General features: G+C 38.8%; 1 protein-coding gene across 1 annotated transcript in view; it reads left to right on the top strand.

Moving 5' to 3' along the window:
* Positions 1 to 15,806, top strand: part of cpa6.L (carboxypeptidase A6 L homeolog) — a 65,985-nt gene extending 50,179 nt beyond the window's left edge. Inside the window, exons 7-11 of the mRNA NM_001086742.1 lie at positions 1,068 to 1,178; positions 4,807 to 4,897; positions 11,125 to 11,327; positions 14,313 to 14,397; positions 15,464 to 15,806. Coding sequence (NP_001080211.1) covers positions 1,068 to 1,178; positions 4,807 to 4,897; positions 11,125 to 11,327; positions 14,313 to 14,397; positions 15,464 to 15,651 — 678 coding nt within the window. The 3' untranslated portion in view covers positions 15,652 to 15,806. The remainder of the gene's footprint in view (positions 1 to 1,067; positions 1,179 to 4,806; positions 4,898 to 11,124; positions 11,328 to 14,312; positions 14,398 to 15,463) is intronic.
* Positions 15,807 to 19,877: the final 4,071 nt, after the last annotated feature.

Below are 19,877 nucleotides of genomic sequence, written 5' to 3'. Positions count from 1 at the left end.
AGAGACTGGGAGGAAATCAATACTAGCATCAAGTGCAAGGTTTGAATTGACTGGCCTTTAGATTAAGTTTCTCCTTGGGAGTTGGAAGTGAAAAGTAGAGCATAACTACTGCAGAAATCAGTGTTTAAAAAACAGTGTATTGCCAGATGTTAATGCACAGATACACTTTTTTTTACAAACTTTAAAACATAGGTGCAAAGAAAATAGTAATTGTGGCATATGCAAAAGTTTGGACACTGCAATAACTAGCTATACAGCAGAACACACAGTTGTGGTGGGACCTGTGCTGCTCCCGAGCTACTTTCCAACCTTTAATATAGCAGTGCGGCCCAGTAGGTGCGGCACAAGCAGGTCAGGAGGGGAATCAGGGGGTGAGGGACATTCTGCGTCGGGCCCCCTTATTCGATTTTTTTTATGCTGTTACTTGTAAATTATTAGAAAAATCCCCTCTGGCACAAATCACATAAAATCCTTTTGCATTCAGTTATTTCAGTTCTTGTTGTTTGGATTATTGCCCACTCCTACTTGCAGATCACTTCTAACTCAAGATCTTCTTAGGCCATCTTGCACATTTAAGATCAGCCCATAGACTATCAATAAAGTCAGGGGACTCTGAGGGTTGTTTCAAAAGCCTGCTTATCTCAAGGAGCTCATGGTGGCTTTGGAGGTATGCTTAGGATCATCATCTTTGAGTAGGAGCAGCTTTCCCTTTTTAGCTTCAGCTTCTTGACTGACTGTTCAATATTGGCAACCATAATTTACTGATATTTAGTGGAAATCAGTTTTCCCTCTACACATACAATGTTTAAATGTAAAATAAATAAAACACTTATACATACATTCTAACACTGGTTGTCATCTTTCACATTTTGCCTATAACTTAGCACTTGGATAGGGACTGTATATGTTTATGTAGATTACATTATGGGAAACAAACCGAAGGTTCATATATAAGTCTATCTATCTATCTATCTAATCTATAGATCTATTTATTATCTATCTATCATCTATGTATAGTCTAGGCTGAAAAGCAGATTGTTTATCTTATAATTGTCTTTATTTTGCAGGCAATTAATTCATACAACACTGACCCAGCTATGAAAAAAATCCTCAATCTCCTTTACATTTATGTGATGCCTGTGTTCAACGTGGATGGATACCATTACAGTTGGCATAGTGTAAGCAATTTGCTTTATTTATATTTATTTAAATCAATTACAAATTACTTTGTAATTGATGGTCTACATATAGATTATTATCAACCCACGGGCCAGGAGTTTTGGGGTCCAACACATGACATCCAGGCAGGATATGTGGGCCAAAAAATCAGTACAAAGTTTTAGACACAGTAGATCCCTATCAATGCTCCACTTGCCACATTAAAGGAAAACTATACCCCCCAAACAATGTAGGTCTCTATAAAAAGATATTGCATAAAACAGCTCATATTTAAAACCCTGCTTCATGTAAATAAACCATTTTCATAATAATATACTTTTCTAGTAGTATGTGCCATTGGATAATCATAAATAGAAAATTGCCATTTTAAAAAATAAGGGCCGCCCCATGGGATCGTAGGATTCACTGTACTCACAAACATACCAATAAACCATACATGTTAGGTCACATGAGCCAATTAACAGACAGAGTTGTGTCTTTTGCTTCCACACTTTTTCCTGTTACAGTTAGAGTTGAAGTATTTCTGGTCAGGTGATCTCTGAGACAGCACATAGACCATCACGAAATGGTGGCTCAAGGCAAGAGATGTAAAAGGGCAATATTTACTTAAATATATATTCCAGTTTGGTAAGATTCTTTAACATGCCACTTAATATGATATGAACTATCTGCTGCTTAAGTGTTCATTTTGGGGGTATAGTTTTCCTTTAATAGGGAGTTGCATCAGGAACTGCACCAGCTTTCAAATTTCCTGTTCCCAGTGTGGCTTCGGCTAGGGACGAACGCACAGGTTGAGGGGAGGAGGAGGTGGATACAGCTCCCAAGTGTTTTTTGTGTGCAGGGGATGGGTTAGAATGCATTGTAGGCCAGCCTAGGGTACATCAGTTTGAAATATGACTCAGATGATATCCCACATACTACCTATCCTGAGCATCTACTGTATGTCTAAAGTATGTGGGAAGGGAATACTTCACTGCCACATTTGGCACAGGGAAGAAGACTGATTCTCATAGCACTTTATTGTTTTGGGTCCTATAAAATCAAATTCCTTCTTAAACCTGCTTTGCACAGGACACAACCTTTACCAGCTAAGCTGCAGTAAAGAGGATTTTGGATCCATACCGAATTTTTAAATGACTCATCTGAAATTAATTGCTAAGCAGGCAATTCTTAGTCTTTAAGTAGCAGTACTAGTGTGTTTTACCTTTGCTTTAAAGAGAAAATATACCACCCTTTTTTTACATGAACTCATTCAGTTGGGCTTATATAGAAAAAGTATATAAAACGCTATCAAAACTTTAAGAAATAAACATAAATGTATTCAGTACACAGGCATACCATACAAATTCCACAGATTAAAAGGAAATCACAATAGCCTTGTCTGTCCCCATCCCCCTTAGGCTCACAGGGAGATCAAACACCTTCCCTTTACCGTGTTCCATTGAGAAGTGATGGATTCTGGGATGTGAAATCCTTCTGTTTTCCAAAAAATCTGTGAACCACCCACTATGGAAATCAGAGGGATTTCCAGTTCCAGAATCCACAATGGAACAAGGGAAGGGAACGGTTGCTTTACATCTGTGAAATCAGTTATGTTTGTGAAAAAAATATATTTATATTTTTATTTATTTATATTTTAGACGGTCAGATAGTAGAGATCATTCATGACTCTTGGGTGCATGATTGTGAGCGTGCCCCTTAGTACTCATTTTCATAAGCACTTGCTCCACAGGGCTAGTTGGAAGAATTTTTAATCCATGTAAAGAGCTGAACCAGGAGATGCAACTCAGCCCTTACCACTTGCCTGTGTCTCCTGCCGCTCTTTACTATGGACTGCTCATTACTATGCACATCTGAATTACTGGGGTGGGAGGGGGATGCTTGCATTCTCCACCGGCTCATTTGAAATAAGTACTGCCTAATGCAGGCAGCGCTCAATTTTGAGCTCAGTACACAGGTCTCTACACTGCAAAATGAACACCTCTGATGTCATAAAATATCTTAAATTGGTGTCCTCCCTTTGATACCTGTGATCCCTGAGGTGCTCCCAAGCCTGTCAACCATATATTTCATAATCATATCCCACCGCAGGTTTATCTTTTAATCTATATTTGTAAAAAATTTCTTAATTATTTCCCCAGACCACAATATATACTTTTTTTAAAAGTGCTCTCTCAACAAATTTCTGTTTACCTCAAACTTAATTGACAGCGAACGGTGCTGTCTGCCTTTAATCACCCCATGCTGCTACTGAGAATATACACGGCGTGTTTATAGCCAGGGAAGCCATTTGTATTAATTAATGGCTGCAATGTTGCATATGTATTGTGTGCAACTAAATAATCTCCTATTAATTTAATTGGCATTGACAATCGCAAGTACATACACCTGGAACCACTGCCTCCATGCCTCATTCATTTTAAAACCTGCTAAACTGACAGATTTGCAAATTTGATATAACTCTATTGTTTGAAAAATTACACATTTTTATAAAGTTGTCACATTAAGATGCTGTAAATGTAAAGTAACAATGTTTACCAGATATTGAATATACAAGATAACTGTCAATTACAGACTGCTAAGAGGCAGCTGGGCAACACCCACGAGTGAAGACTACACTGCAGTACTTAATAGGTATAACCTGTTGGGCTTAGCCCTTTTACAGTGTCACATCATATATATCATATATATATTATATTACATCATAGTGGCTTAACTGCTGATATGCCCCTCTATCTGTCTCCGACATGATGCATACGATATGTGGGGAGAAGCTATTTCTTATCAGTGCAGGATTGCCCTTTGGCCCAGGTTCAAGTCTATTTCCTCGAACTACAATGAACTAAAGTTTTCAAGGTGTGCCACTCAGAGCAGAGGAAAGGGTGCACTAGGAACATACAGGTATGGGATCCATTATCCAGAAACCCATTATCCAAAAAGCAGTCTTCCATAGACACCCTTTTATCCAAATAATTCCTTGCAGCACCTTGTACTTCATCCAAAATAAGATATAATCCATTCATATTGGAAGCAAGATCAGCCTATAGAGTTTATTTAATGTTTAAATTATTTTATTAGCAGACTTAATATATGGAATTATAAATTACAGAAAGATCCCTTATCCAGAAAACCCCAGGTCCAAGCCATTCTGGATAAAAGCATACTAATCACTAATAAAGAATGTATGCCTTTGTTTTCTTGCACCTAGTGCCATGGAACCCCATACTTTGCACATGCAATTGCACCACACTTGGGCACAACTGAGGGTCATGAAACCTGCATGTAACTGAGAGTCATGTATGCATATGCCAATGGCCCTTCTAGCATGAAACCTACAATGATGGGCTTTGTAACCTTTTCAAATAAGTACAGTTTTTGTGCATGTTTAGCTTGACAACCAAAATATAAATATACTGATTTGTGGTGGGACAGTAGTTCAATAAGTACCTTGATTTAATTAAATTGTCATTTCCTGTGTGCTTCATGTGGTATGTTATATATTACAGAATAGATATAAAATATAATAGAATATATAGAGTAGTTATAGAATATAATGCTAAAGTGACTGACCACATTGTGTCTGTTGTTCTATAGATGTATTGTTGTACATTTTTCTTTTGTAACCAGGACCGCTTTTGGAGGAAAACTAGGTCTAAAAACACAAGATATCAATGCTATGGGGTTGATGCTAATCGTAACTGGAAGGTACACTGGAGTGGTAAGTGCAAGACATACCTCTGTTAGACTTAAGGGAGCACTACAAATTGTCTCTGTAGAACCCCCTTTAATCTATCAAGACACAGCTTGGTGGCTTTTAACCTCACACCACCTACAGTAACTCAGAGAGACTAATAGCTACAGGTATGGTATGGGGCTGGTTATCCAAAATGGTTGGGACCTGGGATAAGGGGTCCATAATTTGGATTTCCATGCCTTAAGTCTACTAAAAAATCATTTAAACATTAAATAACCCCAATAGGACTATGTTCCCACCAATAAGGATTCATTATATCATAATTGGGATCATGTACAATGTACTGTTTTGTTATTACAGAGAAAAAGGAAATCATTTTAAAAAAAAGTAATTATTTGATTAAAATGGAGTCTATTGGAGATGACCTTCCCATAATTGAGAGTTTTCCGGATAATGGGTTTCCAGATAACTGCTCCTATACCTGTATCAGCTTCGAGTAACGAGAGCTGTGAAAGGGGAGTATGTGATCTGGTAGACCCCTTCCCGTTTCCCCATAGCCACTGGTATAGTATGAAATAACTGAGGGTACCAATTTGCACCCCAAATAAAGGAATGTAGGGACCCATGTATTACAAAATAACTGCACCCAGGCTCTACTAATATCCTCATTGTTTCATGCAGCAGGTATTTGCTGAGAGAGGCAATTAATTTGCTTTCTCCATTGGTTATGCCTCAACTACTGTACTGGCCAGAAATTCGAAGAGGTTACATCTGTAACTTGCCCAGGAATATGTCCACTTACAACCAAGCCCATACTGTAATGCAATAAACTGGAGCATTCTGTTGCACAAAACAATAGTTATTGCAAGCCTGTGGCCAAACTCAAAATCTGCTAAATTTTACATAGTTACATCGGGTTGAAAAAAGACCAAAGTCCATCAAGTTTAACCCCTCCAAATGAATCCCAGAATTCATACACACACTGACCCCTCCATAGCTTCACATAAATTATATACTGTATACCCATATATACACTAACTATAGAGTTTAGTATCACAAAAGCCTTTGATGTCATGTTTGTCCAAGAAATCATCCAAGCCACTCATAGGGCAGAGACACGTGGAGATTCGGGGAGATTTAGTTGCCCGGCGACAAATTTCCTCTTCTTCGGGCGACTTATCTCCCTGAACTGCCTTCCCGCTGGCTAGAATCTGAATCACCGGCGGGATGGCACTCGGAGCGCTTCGTTTTCCGCTTGCCTCACAAGGAAGCTTCAGGTGACTTCGGAAAACGAAGCGCTCTGAGTGCCACCCGCCGGTGATTTCGATTCTAGCCAGCGGGAAGGCAGTTAGGGAGATAAGTCGTCTGAAGAAGAGGCGATTTGTCACCGGGCGACTAATCTCCCCAAATCTCAACGTGTCCTTTAACGTACTTAAAGGGATACTGTCATGGGGGGAAAATGAATCAGTTAATAGTGCTGCTCCAGCAGAATTCTGCACTGAAATCCATTTCTCAAAAGAGAAAACAGATTTTTTTATATTCAATTTTGAAATCTGACACGGGGCTAGACATATTGTCAATTTCCCAGCTACCCCAAGTCATGTGACTTGTGCTCTGATAAACTTCAATCACTCTTTACTGCTGTACTGCAAGTTGGAGTGATATCACCCCCTCCCTTCCCCACCACCCCCAGCAGCCAAACAAAAGAACAATGGGAAGGTAACCAGATAGCAGCTCCCTAACACAAGATAACAGTTGCCTGGTAGATCTAAGAACAACACTCAATAGTAAAAACCCATGTCCCACTGAGACTCCTTCAGTTACATTGAGAAGGAAAAAGAGCAGCCTGCCAGAAAGCAGGCACAAGTCACATGACCAGAATTGACAAAATCTGTTTGCTCTTTTGAGAAATGGATTTCAGTGCAGAAGTCTGCTGGAGTAGCACTATTAACTGATGCGTTAGGAAATTAGGAAATCGTCTTTGTCTCTGTAAAATTGGAAGCAGCATGTACCATTTTTAGTATGGGGGTAGAACATTTCTGTTCATTCAAAGGACTGCAAGAGGCAAAATGAGCACACCCAACCTAGACTTCAGGGCAAAGCAGTTAAGCCAAGACAGTGAAGTGATAGTATTTTCAGGAAATATCATAAATTCTTAATGGCAGCTTTTTTATTGCCCTCTTCCTGTAATATTATTCAACCTTGGGAATCCCTGGTATCTCTTACTCTGTGGCAGTTAAAGGTATGCAAAGCATACAGAATAAATTGCAGGGATTTCAGCAGGGGTCTTGAAGGTTTGACTTTATGAAAGGCAGTCAGTAACTACACAGGTATCCAGAGTACTTAAAAACTAATACAATTAGAATCTCTCCTACCCATGACAGCTATCTGATCTTATGAATAGATGTACTATTGTGGCTTGAGACTCTTTCTGCTAATGCGTACAAATGAATTACATACAGTTAAAAAGGCAATTACATTAGGAGCTCATACTCCATAGAAAGTATCTAGAAACAGTTTGAGCTGTTATTTTCTGCATTGTAAACTGCAAAATATACAGTGTTTGGTACACTGTGTTTAATATTAACAGTAGGGATGCACCGAATCCAGGATTCGGTTCGGGATTCGGCCAGGATTCTGCCTTTTTCAGCAGGATTCGGATTCGGCCACAAAACAAGGAAGTAAAAAAAATTTCCCATTCCCCTTATTAGCATATGCAAATTAGAATTCGGTTCGGTATTCAGCCGAATCTTTCACAAAGGATTCTGGGGTTCGGCCGAATCCAAAATAGTGGATTCGGTGCATCCCTAATTAACAGCAGGCAAACTTGCCCTAGAGCAGTAACCTATAGCAACCAGTTAGCCTTTATCACTCTATATTAGGTAGAATAATAAAATTAAATTTCTGATTGGTCACAATGTGTCACTGCACTGAGGCAAATTTGCCAGATGTTTGTAAATGACTATCACTGGGCAAATGATTTCTGCAACAACTTGTGGTGATCAAAATGCTGCAGAATGGCACAGGTTATTCCCATTAACTTGGGAGTTAAATGTAAACCACCTAAAATGCCCTAGCAAGTTGTTTCCTGCCAACCCACAGGGGGTATTACCAATTTAACTGCATCCACAAATCATGGCAATAAAACTGTGTGTGTGCCAAAGGAAAACTAGATTTGACCTACATGCTTCTTTGTATGTGAAATAATATTTTGTAGGATTTATGAATCAATATTCAGTTAACAGGGTTCATTATTTATGAATTATATAGATGTGTGTATACAATATATAGTGAATAAAGTACCCCCTCTTGTAAAATATAAGGATATTATAAGTTACCGAGGAGTTTCATGACCATATTAAAACACGAGGCCGAAGGTAACTTCTAATATCCTCATATTTTACAACTGGGGGTACTTTATTAATTATAATACACAAATTTTAGTGAGTCATGTGACAGAAATTACATCACTGATGACATCACTACTCACCGTTTATAAGGATATAATTTACAAGATATTCATGGCTTTTGTGTATTATATAGATATTATATACAGTTAGGTCCATAAATCTTTGGACAAGTTTTTGTCTAATTTCGGTTCGGTACATTACCACAATGAATTTTAAATGACAACTTATATGCAGTTGAACTGCAGACTTTCAGCTTTAATTCAGAGGGTTGAACAAAAAGATTGCATAGAAATGTGAAGAACTAAAGCCTTTTATAACACAATCACCTTTACTGCAACGCCTTTCAGTTGCTGTTTGTTTGTGGGTCTGTCTGAAGTTTAGTCTTCAACAAGTGAAATGCAGCTCAATTGGGTTCAGATCAGGTGACTGACTTGGCCATTCAAGAATATTCCACTTCTTTGCTTTAATAAACTCTTGGGTTGCTTTGGCTGTATGTTTCGGTCATTGTCCATCTGTATTACGAAACTCCTCCCAATAATTTTGACTGCATTTAGCTGGCTTTGAGCAGGCAGTGTCTCTGAACACCTCAGAATTCATTCAGCTGCTTCTGTCCTGTGTCACATCATGGATAAACACTAGTGTCTCAGTGCCACTGGCAGCCATGCACAACCAAGCCATCACACTGCCTCCTCTTTGTTTTATAGAGATGTGGTATGCTTTGGATTATGAGCTGTTCCGCGCCTTCTCCATACTTTTTTCTTGCCATCATTCTGGTAGAGGTTGATCTTGGTTTCATCTGTCCAAAGAATGTTTTTCCAGAACTGTGCTGGCTTTTTTAGATGTTTTTTTTAGCAAAGCTCAATCTAGCCTTTCTATATTTCTTGATGCTTATGAGTGGCTTGCACGTTGCAGTGCACCCTCTGTATTTACTTTCATGCAGTCTTCTCTTTATGGTAGACTTGGATATTGATATGCCTACCTCCTGGAGAGTGTTGTTCACTTGTTTGGTTGTTGTGAAAATAATTCTGCCATCATCCACCACTGTTGTCTTCAGTGGACGTCCAGGTCTTTTTGCGTTGCTGAGTTCACCAGTGCTTTCTTTCTTTCTCCGGATGTACCAAACTGTAGATTTTGCCACTCCTAATATTGTAACAATTTCTCAGATGGGTTTTTTCTGTTTTTGCAGCTTAAGTGTGGCTTGTTTCACCTGCATGGAGAGCTCCTTTGACAGCATGTTGTCTGTTCACAGCAAAATCTTCCACATACAAGAACCCCCTCAAATTAACTCCAGGGCTTTTATCTGCTTCATTGATAATGACATAACGAAGGAATTGCCCACGCCTGCCCATGAAATAGCATTTGAGTCAATGGTTCCATTACTTTTGAGCACCTGAAATGAAGTGATTGTGTAAAAAAAAAGGCTTTCGTTTCTCACATTTGTATGCAATCTTTTTGTTCAACCCACTGAATTAAAGCTGAAAGTCTGCAGTTCAACTGCATCTGAGTTGTTTCATTTAAAATTCATTGTGGTAATGTACAGAACCAAAATTAGAAAAAAGTTGTCTCTGTCCAAAGATTTATGGACCTAACTGTATAAACAAAAACCTGTGAAAGATACAGCATATACTGTAGTAGTAGAAAAGTATATACACAGTGCCTATAAAAAGTATTCAATACTTATTAAGAATATTTAATACTTTTGATGGTACTGTGTGTCTGCAAACACATGATCAAATGCAGTGATCCCAAACCAGTTGCTCGTGAGTTACATGTTGCTCACCAACCCCTTGCTCCCAGTGGCTTCAAAGCAGGTGCTAAGTTTTGATTTCTTGGCTTGGAGGCAAATTTTGGTTACATAAAAAACAATTATACTGCCAAACAGAATCTCCTGTAGGCTGCTAGTCCATATAGGGGTTACCAAATAGCCAATCACAGCCCTTGTTTAGAAACCCCCCCCCAGTAACTTTTTTCATGCTTGTGTTGCTCCCCAACTCGTTTACAATAGAATGTGGCTTATGGGTAAAAAAAGTTGGGGACCCCTGATCTAATGTATCCTCTGTCTTATAAGGATATGCCAAATGGAACAGTCAGTGTACCCTAAATTGATTTTCACTGCTGTCAGATACTACTCTCAACCATCCTACCTATGTATATAAAGGATTTCATTCATCCAGGTCATGATAAACAGTATCTAGTAGAGGTAAGTCTAAAGCAACCGGACTTTGTGAGTAGTCTTTAAAATGTTTTACCACTAAGACACTTCGATTTGAAGAATGCTCAGAAAGTTCAGTTGCTTTAGACTAACCTTGACTAGATACTGTATATCATGACCTGGATGAATGAAAGCCTTTATAGACATAGATAGGATAGATATGTGGACTGGCAGCCTACAGGAGATTCTGTTTCTCAGTATAAAGTTTTTTATGCAACTGTGTCAACACACCTACTTTTTATTCTGTAACCCCTGCTTGTATAAATTATTTCCAGAAGTAAAACTAAATGAATAAAAGATATTGATATTGTCTGACAAGATGCTGCAGAGGAAATTACTATCCTGATAATAAAGGCTAGCCTCAGAATAGGTGATATTGCCATTTTTTGATATTTACAAACACAGGCCTCTGCACTCCATTTTTTTCAATCCAGAGCGAGAAGTAGAGCACAGCTTTCTCCCATAGTGAAAGTGCTTGTTAGATGAATACTAAGGGGTACGCTCTTGTGCACCCTTTAGCACTCTGACCTCTTCAGTGTTCACTTCAGCTTGCACACATCCCTGGTTAGTGCCATTTACATCATGCTAATAAATTGATTTAAGATTGTATCTCTTTCCTGACTTTACAGATGAAGGGGCTTCCTTAAACCCATGTGACAACACCTACTGTGGCCCCTATGCTGAGTCTGAGCCAGAAGTTAAGGCGGTCGCTCAGTTCCTTTACAAACAAAGAAAACATGTTCGGGCCTACATGTCCTTCCATGCTTACGCCCAGATGCTGCTTTATCCTTACTCCTATCAGTATGGTGCTATTCCAAATTTTGGCTGTGTGGTAAGTAACAGTCCTGTGGTATTTTATTGTAGCAAGCCTGTATTTGTAATAAATAAAGAATACAGCAAGCTGACTGACTACTTTAGGTTATAGTTTTGTGCATTATTACAAATATGTCCCTTGATTCCTTGATTTAGTTAGTGAGGTCTGTGCTTATAAAATTTCCATTGCAGTGCCACACTAACAGGCATAATTAATGACAGGCTGCCTGTGGAAACTGTATTATTAATCACACATATTCATGCTTTACAGAATATAAGAGAACTGCTTCTTATACTTGGCTTTTAAAACTGAAAAAACTAACAGCCCATTTATTATTATTGTCACTAGGTATTGCTTTCTGGGAAAATGATTGCTTGTTCTATTTTGTTTCTCGGATTGCTATTGAAAACTAAGAATATCAGACAATTAAGACAGCTAACAAAGCCACACAGGCACAAGAAGCAGATGAACTCACAATTATACCAATATATTCCAGTCCAGGTCAAAGGAAAATTATCACTGGAACAAAAAACCACTTGCTTCCTAAGGGTGCCCTGAAACATCACTGCATTATCTCACACCTCCCAATTCTCCTGATTTCAGTGGGACAGTCCCAATTACTGGAGGGTGCAGTTTACCAGAAATTGTGTGGGTGTTTGGTTGGATTATAGGCATCTGTGAGCCCAACATTAGCATGAGTTTTCCCTCAATTCAATCAATTCAACTTGTTTCTGAGCAGTTTCAGCTTGGCAACTCCAATATATATATATATATATATATATATATATATATATATATATATATATATATATATATATATATATATATATATATATATATATATATCTCCAATATTTCGGAGATTTTTGGATAACGGATCCCATACCTGTACAAGGTTGGCACCATAAGATATAGAAGTAAAACATCCCACCACAGAGAAACACAGGCTGAAAATGATGAAAAGGTAATTCCTCAAAATTTTTACGGAGTCTATGAGAAATGGCTTTCCTGTAATTCAGAGTTTTTTTGGAGAACATATCCCATACCTGTAATATATCCATATATGTATATAGGTAGTGCCTTTTCACAAGCTTTGCTATGGAAAATGTTGACAAGTGATTTGTGGCCATAACTCAGAAAAGTAGGGATGCCCCGAGTCCAGGATCCAGTTCGAATTTGAGACTTTTTAAGCAGGTTTTGGCCTAATTCAAGTGCCTGGAAGAACTGAATCCAATTATAAACAATCACGTGACACTTCGTCACATAAGGAAGTCAAACGTTTTTTAGATGTGAATCTTTAACAAAGGATTAAGGATTTAGCTGAATCCTAAAATGGTGGATTTGGTGCATCCCTACAGAAAAGTGTATTAGTTGTACAGGTATGGGATCCATTATCCGGAAAAACATTATCCAGAAAGCTCTGAATTAAGGAAAGGTATGTCTCCCATAGACTCTGTTTTATCCAAATAATCCATATTTTTAAAAATGATTTCCGTTTTCTCTGTAATCAGTACCTTGTACTTGATTCTAAGATATAATTAATCCTTATTGGAAGCAAAACCAGACTATGTGGTTTATTTAATGTTTACAAGATTTTCTAGTGAACTTAAGGTATGAAGATCTACATTACAGAAAGATCCGTGTAAAGAGTGACTGAGGTTTATCAGAACACAAGTCACATGACTGAGGGCACCTGGGAAACTGACAATATGTCTAGCCCCATGTCAGATTTCCAAATTAAAAAAATCTGTTTGCACTTTTTAAAAATCATAAGTCTGCTGTAGTAGTAGTAGTTGTTTTCCTGTGACCGAATCCCTTTAAAGTGATCAATTGATACAGACACTAAAAAAAATTGAATGTACATTTTAAAGGAAAACTATACCCCCCAAACAATGTAGGTCTCTATTAAAAGATACTGAGTAAAACAGCTCATGTGTAAAACCCTGCTTCATGTAAATAAACCATTATCATAATAATATACTTTTTTAGTAGTATGTGCCATTGGGTAATCATAAATAGAAAATTGCCATTTTAAAAAAATAAGGGCTGCCCCCTGAGATCGTAAGATTCAATGTGCACAAATACAAACTACATGTTAGGTCACATGAGCCAATTAACAGACAGAGTTCTGCCTTTTGCTTCCTCACTTCTTCCTGTTACAGTTAGTGTTGTAGTATTTCTGGTCAGGTGATCTCTGAGGCAGCACAGATAGAGTCACGAAATGGTGGCTCAAGGCAAGAGATGTAAAAGGGCAATATTTATGTAAATATATATTCCAGTTTGGCAAGATTCTTTAATATGTCATTCAATTTGATATAAACTATCTGTTGCTTAAGTATTCATTTTGGGGGTATAGTTTTCCTTTAAGTTACTTATAGGTCATTGTCATCATTTTTTGCTAATAGGTCTGATTTTGTAAGTAACTTTAAACCTGACTGTTTTGCCAACCTGACCATCCCTTCACAATCTGTCAGGGTTTCTAACAGTGTCGGACTGGGACACCAGGGGCCAACCCAAAAACCTTAGACCAGGGGCCCACCATCAAACCTTAGACCAGGGGCCCACTCTCAGAACTAATATTCTTTATCTCCTCAATCAACCTCATTCTCCTAGTCTTTTTTCTTTACATACTATAATCTATTATTCCATCTATTTAGCCTCTTTGTTCTCATAGAAATAGGGAATGGCCATGAAATAGGCCAAAAGTTTAGCAGCATGAGGGCCCACTGACACCTGGGCACAACAGGAGTTTTCCTGGTATCCCTGTGGGCCAGTCCGACACTGGTTTCTAATGCTAACGGACTCCTGCTGCACCAATATGGCAGCCCCCTCATACAGGAACATGGGGAACCAAACAGGCAATGTAAATGCATCAGGCAAATACTTTTATTACAAAATTATAAACAGCAGGCAAAGACAATGTCATGCTAGATGTAAAAAAGTAATTCATTTCTGATGCCAGTATCTCTTAAATTGTTGCTATAATAATTTATTTTGACACAGGAATCAGCTGCACATAATGCTGTTCTGGCAATACGCTCGGCTTACGGCATAAGGTATAGGCATGGCCCAGCGTCCTCCACATTATGTAAGTTATTTTGAAATGTTTGCTTTAAATGTATCACTTTAAAATATACAATAGTATACACAATGGTATCTAAGTGATGGTATTTGTTTATCATTGTGCACAATGATATTAACTTGGTATTCCAAAATGGGTGCTGTGAAATAATCTCTGCACAACACAGTGTGAATGTAATGCTGGCCATAGACAAAAATATACCGTTGTACGAAACAAAGGTTTTTATGATTTTCGGACCGTTTGTGGAGTGTCCCAACATTTTTCGTACCATGGCAATCGGTCGTTCAGTCGATCGGACAGGTTAAAAGATTTTTATTGGCTGCGATATGATCTCTGCATGTATTGCCTATCTGATATCAATGGGAGATTGCACTGATATTTGTTGGACATAACTTCTGCATGATTGCTGCCAGAACATCATCTGATTTGTTCTTTTTCCTACTAATTTTAATGTTTAATGGTAGATCGTTAGACTGAAACGAAGTAGCATTCGTCGCACAAAGAATAAAATCTGCATATCTAGGACCAGCTTTACATGTGCTTGCTATAAAATGTCTGGTTCAAACTTGGTGGCTTGTATTACATTAAAATATAATACTTTCTTGCTTTCACTGTGGTGTTCACCACCATTCCCAAAAGCCTCTCTAAGAAGAAAGTCAATTACAGCATAAGAAAGGAAGTAGTCACACAGTTTCTTCTTGGTGGAGCATTCAAAGCCCTGCATGTTTTATTAACTAATTGCAAGGAAAACCACCAGGCCCGGATTTGTAGTAAGGCCACGGCCTAGGGCGGCAGGATTTTATGGGCGGCATGCTGCCCAACCATACCCACATTGGTTCAGAAACACTGGGGATGTGCAGGAGATGAAATCCTTTTTTTTTTTTTTATTTCCCTTGTGCCAATCCCAATTGCTCTGGTCTTGATGATGAAAATTTGTGCAAATAAACGGGAGGGGACAGGGGCGACAAACATCAGCGGGCCTAGGGGTGCCTGCTATGTAAATCCGGCCCTGAAAACCACGCAAGTTTTATTATTACATTACCCAATAAATGTTTTGCATTTTGCTTTTCAGATCTGACCTCAGGCAGTTCCATGGACTGGGCCTACAATAATGGCATTCCATATTCATATGCCTTTGAGCTTCGCGACACTGGATATTATGGATTTCTGTTACCGGAGGGTCTCATTAAACCAACCTGTGTTGAAACCATGTTAGCAGTTAAAAATATCACAATGCATGCGCTCAAGAAGTGTCGCTAAGGGATCATGGGAATACAGCTCACAATACTGATTCCATTCATTTGTCTGTGATTTAAACAATTCCTATGCACAGATGTACCAAGCATCACTGTAGATTCTGTATAGTTTAAATGTGGTCAAATGCATAAGTAATAAACAGTGACTTGTGATAACAACAAATTGCTTCAATGTTTTATGCATCTGGGAAAACACCTTAACCCACATATATGTGAACAATGTGACCACATGTCATGCCTTATGAAAGGATGTTGATACACTGGTCCTCATACTTTATGGTTTCTTCTGTGTTCAGACATATACAGAGCTGTTGGATAGGTGGGAATTATTAAATGACTGTATCTAAATAGGGGTAGATACAAGGAACCTCTTGGGCCAACAAATAAAATATTCTGAAAAATAATATATATTTTTAACAATACAAATCATCTTTAAAAAAGCCTGATGCATTTCGTGCATACTGCATTTAGTCATAAGCTATATATAGTCGCTCCATAGCTTTATTTCTGTTTAGATATGGAATACGGAATTTTCAGAATGTTACTTTTCCCAGAATCCCCATATAAGAGTGCCTCTTGTGGTCCTCTGCGTCGCTACTGAAGTGCCGCTTCTGGGTTTGCGCATCGTTCGGCTAAACTCAACTTTCTTCGGCACGCTGTGTGATGTCATCGCGGGTGGCGTGAACTGCAAATATTTAAAGGCGCAAATGTTCGATTCTCATCTATTCGTGTTCCTGACCCTAGTCTGTTCCTGACTCTAGTCTGTTCCTGACTTTGCCATTCTGTTGCCTGTACTGACCTCAGCCTGTATTTGACTATTCTCTGGTTCCAGGCAGCTGTTTGGTTTGACCTTGGCCCGTGACCTCAACTAGTCTCTGTTATATGATTTGGTACTGCATTTCCCGTCTGGTATTGACCCTGCCTGCTTCACATCTCGCTGACTGCTTCCACATTCTTTCCGCATACGTTCGGTTCCCCAGCCTTTTCAGAACTCTCACCTTGGTCCTCTCATATTAATTCTTGGTGGCATCTGAGTAGCAGAGGGCTCCTCCAAAAGCCAAAGTCGGCTGCTATAGGCAGAAAAGTGAGCCGTGACCAGGTCCTTGGAGTAATTTCTGAGTTTGGGATACCTTACATTACACCCCATCTACGAAGCACCTCCAGGCACGTACTTGAGTCATTACACAGAACAATTAAGGCATGATGTAAATACAACACCTTGCTAGAATTTTGCTGCCATACTGGAAATGCAGCAAGTTTTTCTGCCACAATGCATATCATATTATATTCTATGGATTTGGAATTTTACTGGTGTATTGTTACTCCAGGCAGAAAACGCAAAGAATAGCAGTTATTTGCCAATGCCAGCTTATTTGCTCCCCATGGGTTTACTGAAACACATTCCATTTTAGCCTTTGAGACTGTTCTTTCAGTAGCTAGTTAATACAGATACGGACCAATTACCCAGAATTCTCGGGGTCTGGGGTTTTTTCGAATAAGGGGTCTTTCTGTAATAGAGTTTAACCTTTTTATTAGAACAAAACCAACCAAACTACCAGCCACAATTTTAACGGAAAAAAACGATCGAAAATTGGATTTGAATCATTCATACTGAATTTTTTGGATGAAACCCAGTGCAGATCTCGAAATCTTCAAATTGTAAAATGGACATATGCCGTTGATTTCTACATGACCGACAGGTTTGAGATGGCGGATTTTCTGATTCAGACTTTTAGCAGCTTTGGTGAATGTAGTTTTTGTTTGGGGGCATATAGTTTTTTTCCCCACGAAAAATTCGAGTTTTTCCTCGAAAAATCTCTAATGCATGTTGTATTTGTGTGTACACGTGTGCAAGTATGAGTGAGTGGTGTGAATATGTGAAAGCCCCCACAAAAATGTATGTGAGTGTGTGCAAGTGTAAATATATGCATGTATTGGTGTAAAAAGTATGATTGTGTTTTTTGTGTGTGTTACACTAACCTGGGTTGTGCAGGTAGCAGATAATCTTCAGGCATGCAAAAGGAGTGGAAGCCCTGGAAAAAGGCATCATCTCTGAGATCCGAGTCAGGGGCATTGGTGAAAGAGCAGGAACTGGAGGCAGCATAGGTCTTCTGCACCTATGGGGCCTGAGGGCGATCACGCCCCAGGGGCCACTATTCCCCCCCCTGCTCGTTGCCTAGGGGCTTATGAGCAGTGGGAAGAGAGAGCAAGCGTCTTTAAAAGCCACTCTTGTGCCAGGAAGTGCTGCAGAATCTACGTTCTGTAGCTACTTTAACTTAATTTAACCTAACTATATCTTGGGATCAAGTACAAGGTACTGTTTTATTATTACTACAGGGAAAAAGGAAATTGCGTTTAATCTGAATTATTTGATTAAAATGAGGTCTATATAATTCGGAGCTTTGTGGATAACAGCAAAAAATATTAGTGTAAAGTTCACCATTAATACAATTTTAGTTTTTTTCTTTTAACCTCTCGTTAATTTTGTTCGTTTATACATTGCATTACCTGCAGTGGGAAGCGACATAGGCCAGTAAGAAGGTTAGGAATGGGAGGAGGGTGTGAAATTAAATTCTAATAAATCCAATATGGCCCAGTTAACCTTGGAAATGAGTAAAGCCCACATATTTGGGACAATTGATCAGCATAGTGAAAAGCACGTTTTAACAATCTAGTCTTTTCACTAAAATTACGTAATGTCATCATAAAAGCAAATCATATTCCATTCAATGATATCTTTAAGAGTCATATTGCCTTTCATGTTTGAGCAACAAATTCCTTGCCTACGGCGGGAGCTGGCATGTACACATTACAGGGTATTAGAAATATTTGCTTTATCTACTGTGGAAAGACATGTGACTGCTAGTGCACACCTTTGTGAAGCATGTGATATTGTGTGATATAAGGACTATGGGTAACCTAATCAGTTTAGTACATGAATGTAAATAAACACATCCAAGGACTTTATTATGGTTCTCTATTTCAAAACTTCAAGGGCTCCATAGAGTTGCTTGTAGGATATTATTTTAATTTAATGTAGCCCACAAAATTTAAGTCACATATTCACCCAACTAGTTGTAAATAGTTGGCTAGCACTGATATAAAGGATGCGTTGGTAACTGAATCCTGCATCCTCCTTATAGTGGAATCATAAGATTGCCTGGGTGTGCATGAATTGTTAATATTGGCAGCATTCTTTGGCCGCTGGGGTTGTAGAACATCGTTAAGTATAAAAATGGTTTAAAGATAATTCGAGAAAAGCATAGCAGATGGTTGCTAAATCAAAAGTAGACATATCGCTCCCCAGTAAATAAAACATTGGGCCAGACTTAAAGTGATACTGACACGTTCCTAGAAGAATCATAGGAACATGTCCATATCAAGGAGGTGAATTGTTTCCACTGAAACAACGGATCTTCTGCGTTGTTTCAGTGACGCTGGGCTAGGGGTGGGGCAATCCTTCCATAGGCTGAAGTCCTGTTTTCATTCGTAATTAGCCGTCACTGAAACAACGCAGAAGATCCATTAGCAGTGTCGGAGGGTCGGCTTAATGAAGGTTCACAGGGCTGGGGGCGATTTTGGGGGGCTTTTAGATATTCGGCATGCAGCACCTCCTTGATTTTGACACGTTCCTATGATTTTTATATGGGTTACCGTATATACTCGAGTATAAGCCGAGGTACCTAATTTTACCTCCAAAAATTGGGAAAGCTTATTGACTCGAGTATAAGCCTAGGGTGAGAAATGCAGCAGCTTCTGGTAAGTTTCAATCAAAAAATTGAGGCTTTCTGCTCCCATTGGAGGTCCCGGCGTCTCGTTTTTGGATGCCGGTGACCATTCTCGGACGCCGGTGAATATTCTTGGAAACTATTCTTGGACACTGGCGACTATTCTTGGACGCCGGCGACTATTCTTAGGCGCTGGCGACCGTTTTTGCGCCTGACCCGAGTATAAGCCGAGGTAGAGTTTTTCAGCATATTTTGGGGGCTGAAAAACTCGGCTTATACTCGATTATATACGGTATATGAATTTTTAAACTCCACTGGAGCAGGCATTGATGTGTAATTCATGAATAATCTAGGTAAACCACTGAGTAAATTTGTCAGCTTTATACAAAAGAAGGTAACCATTCTGTCTTAAAGTGATACATACTGACACTAAGGGGGTTATTTACTAAAATCCAATTTTATCTCATTATTGAAATAAAAAGACCACAACCAAACTTCCATA

This window comes from Xenopus laevis, chromosome 6L, assembly GCF_017654675.1.
Source record: "Xenopus laevis strain J_2021 chromosome 6L, Xenopus_laevis_v10.1, whole genome shotgun sequence".
Taxonomy (NCBI): domain Eukaryota; kingdom Metazoa; phylum Chordata; class Amphibia; order Anura; family Pipidae; genus Xenopus; species Xenopus laevis.
The sequence above is the reverse complement of the archived record's forward strand: the minus strand, read 5'-3'. Positions and strand labels throughout refer to the sequence as shown.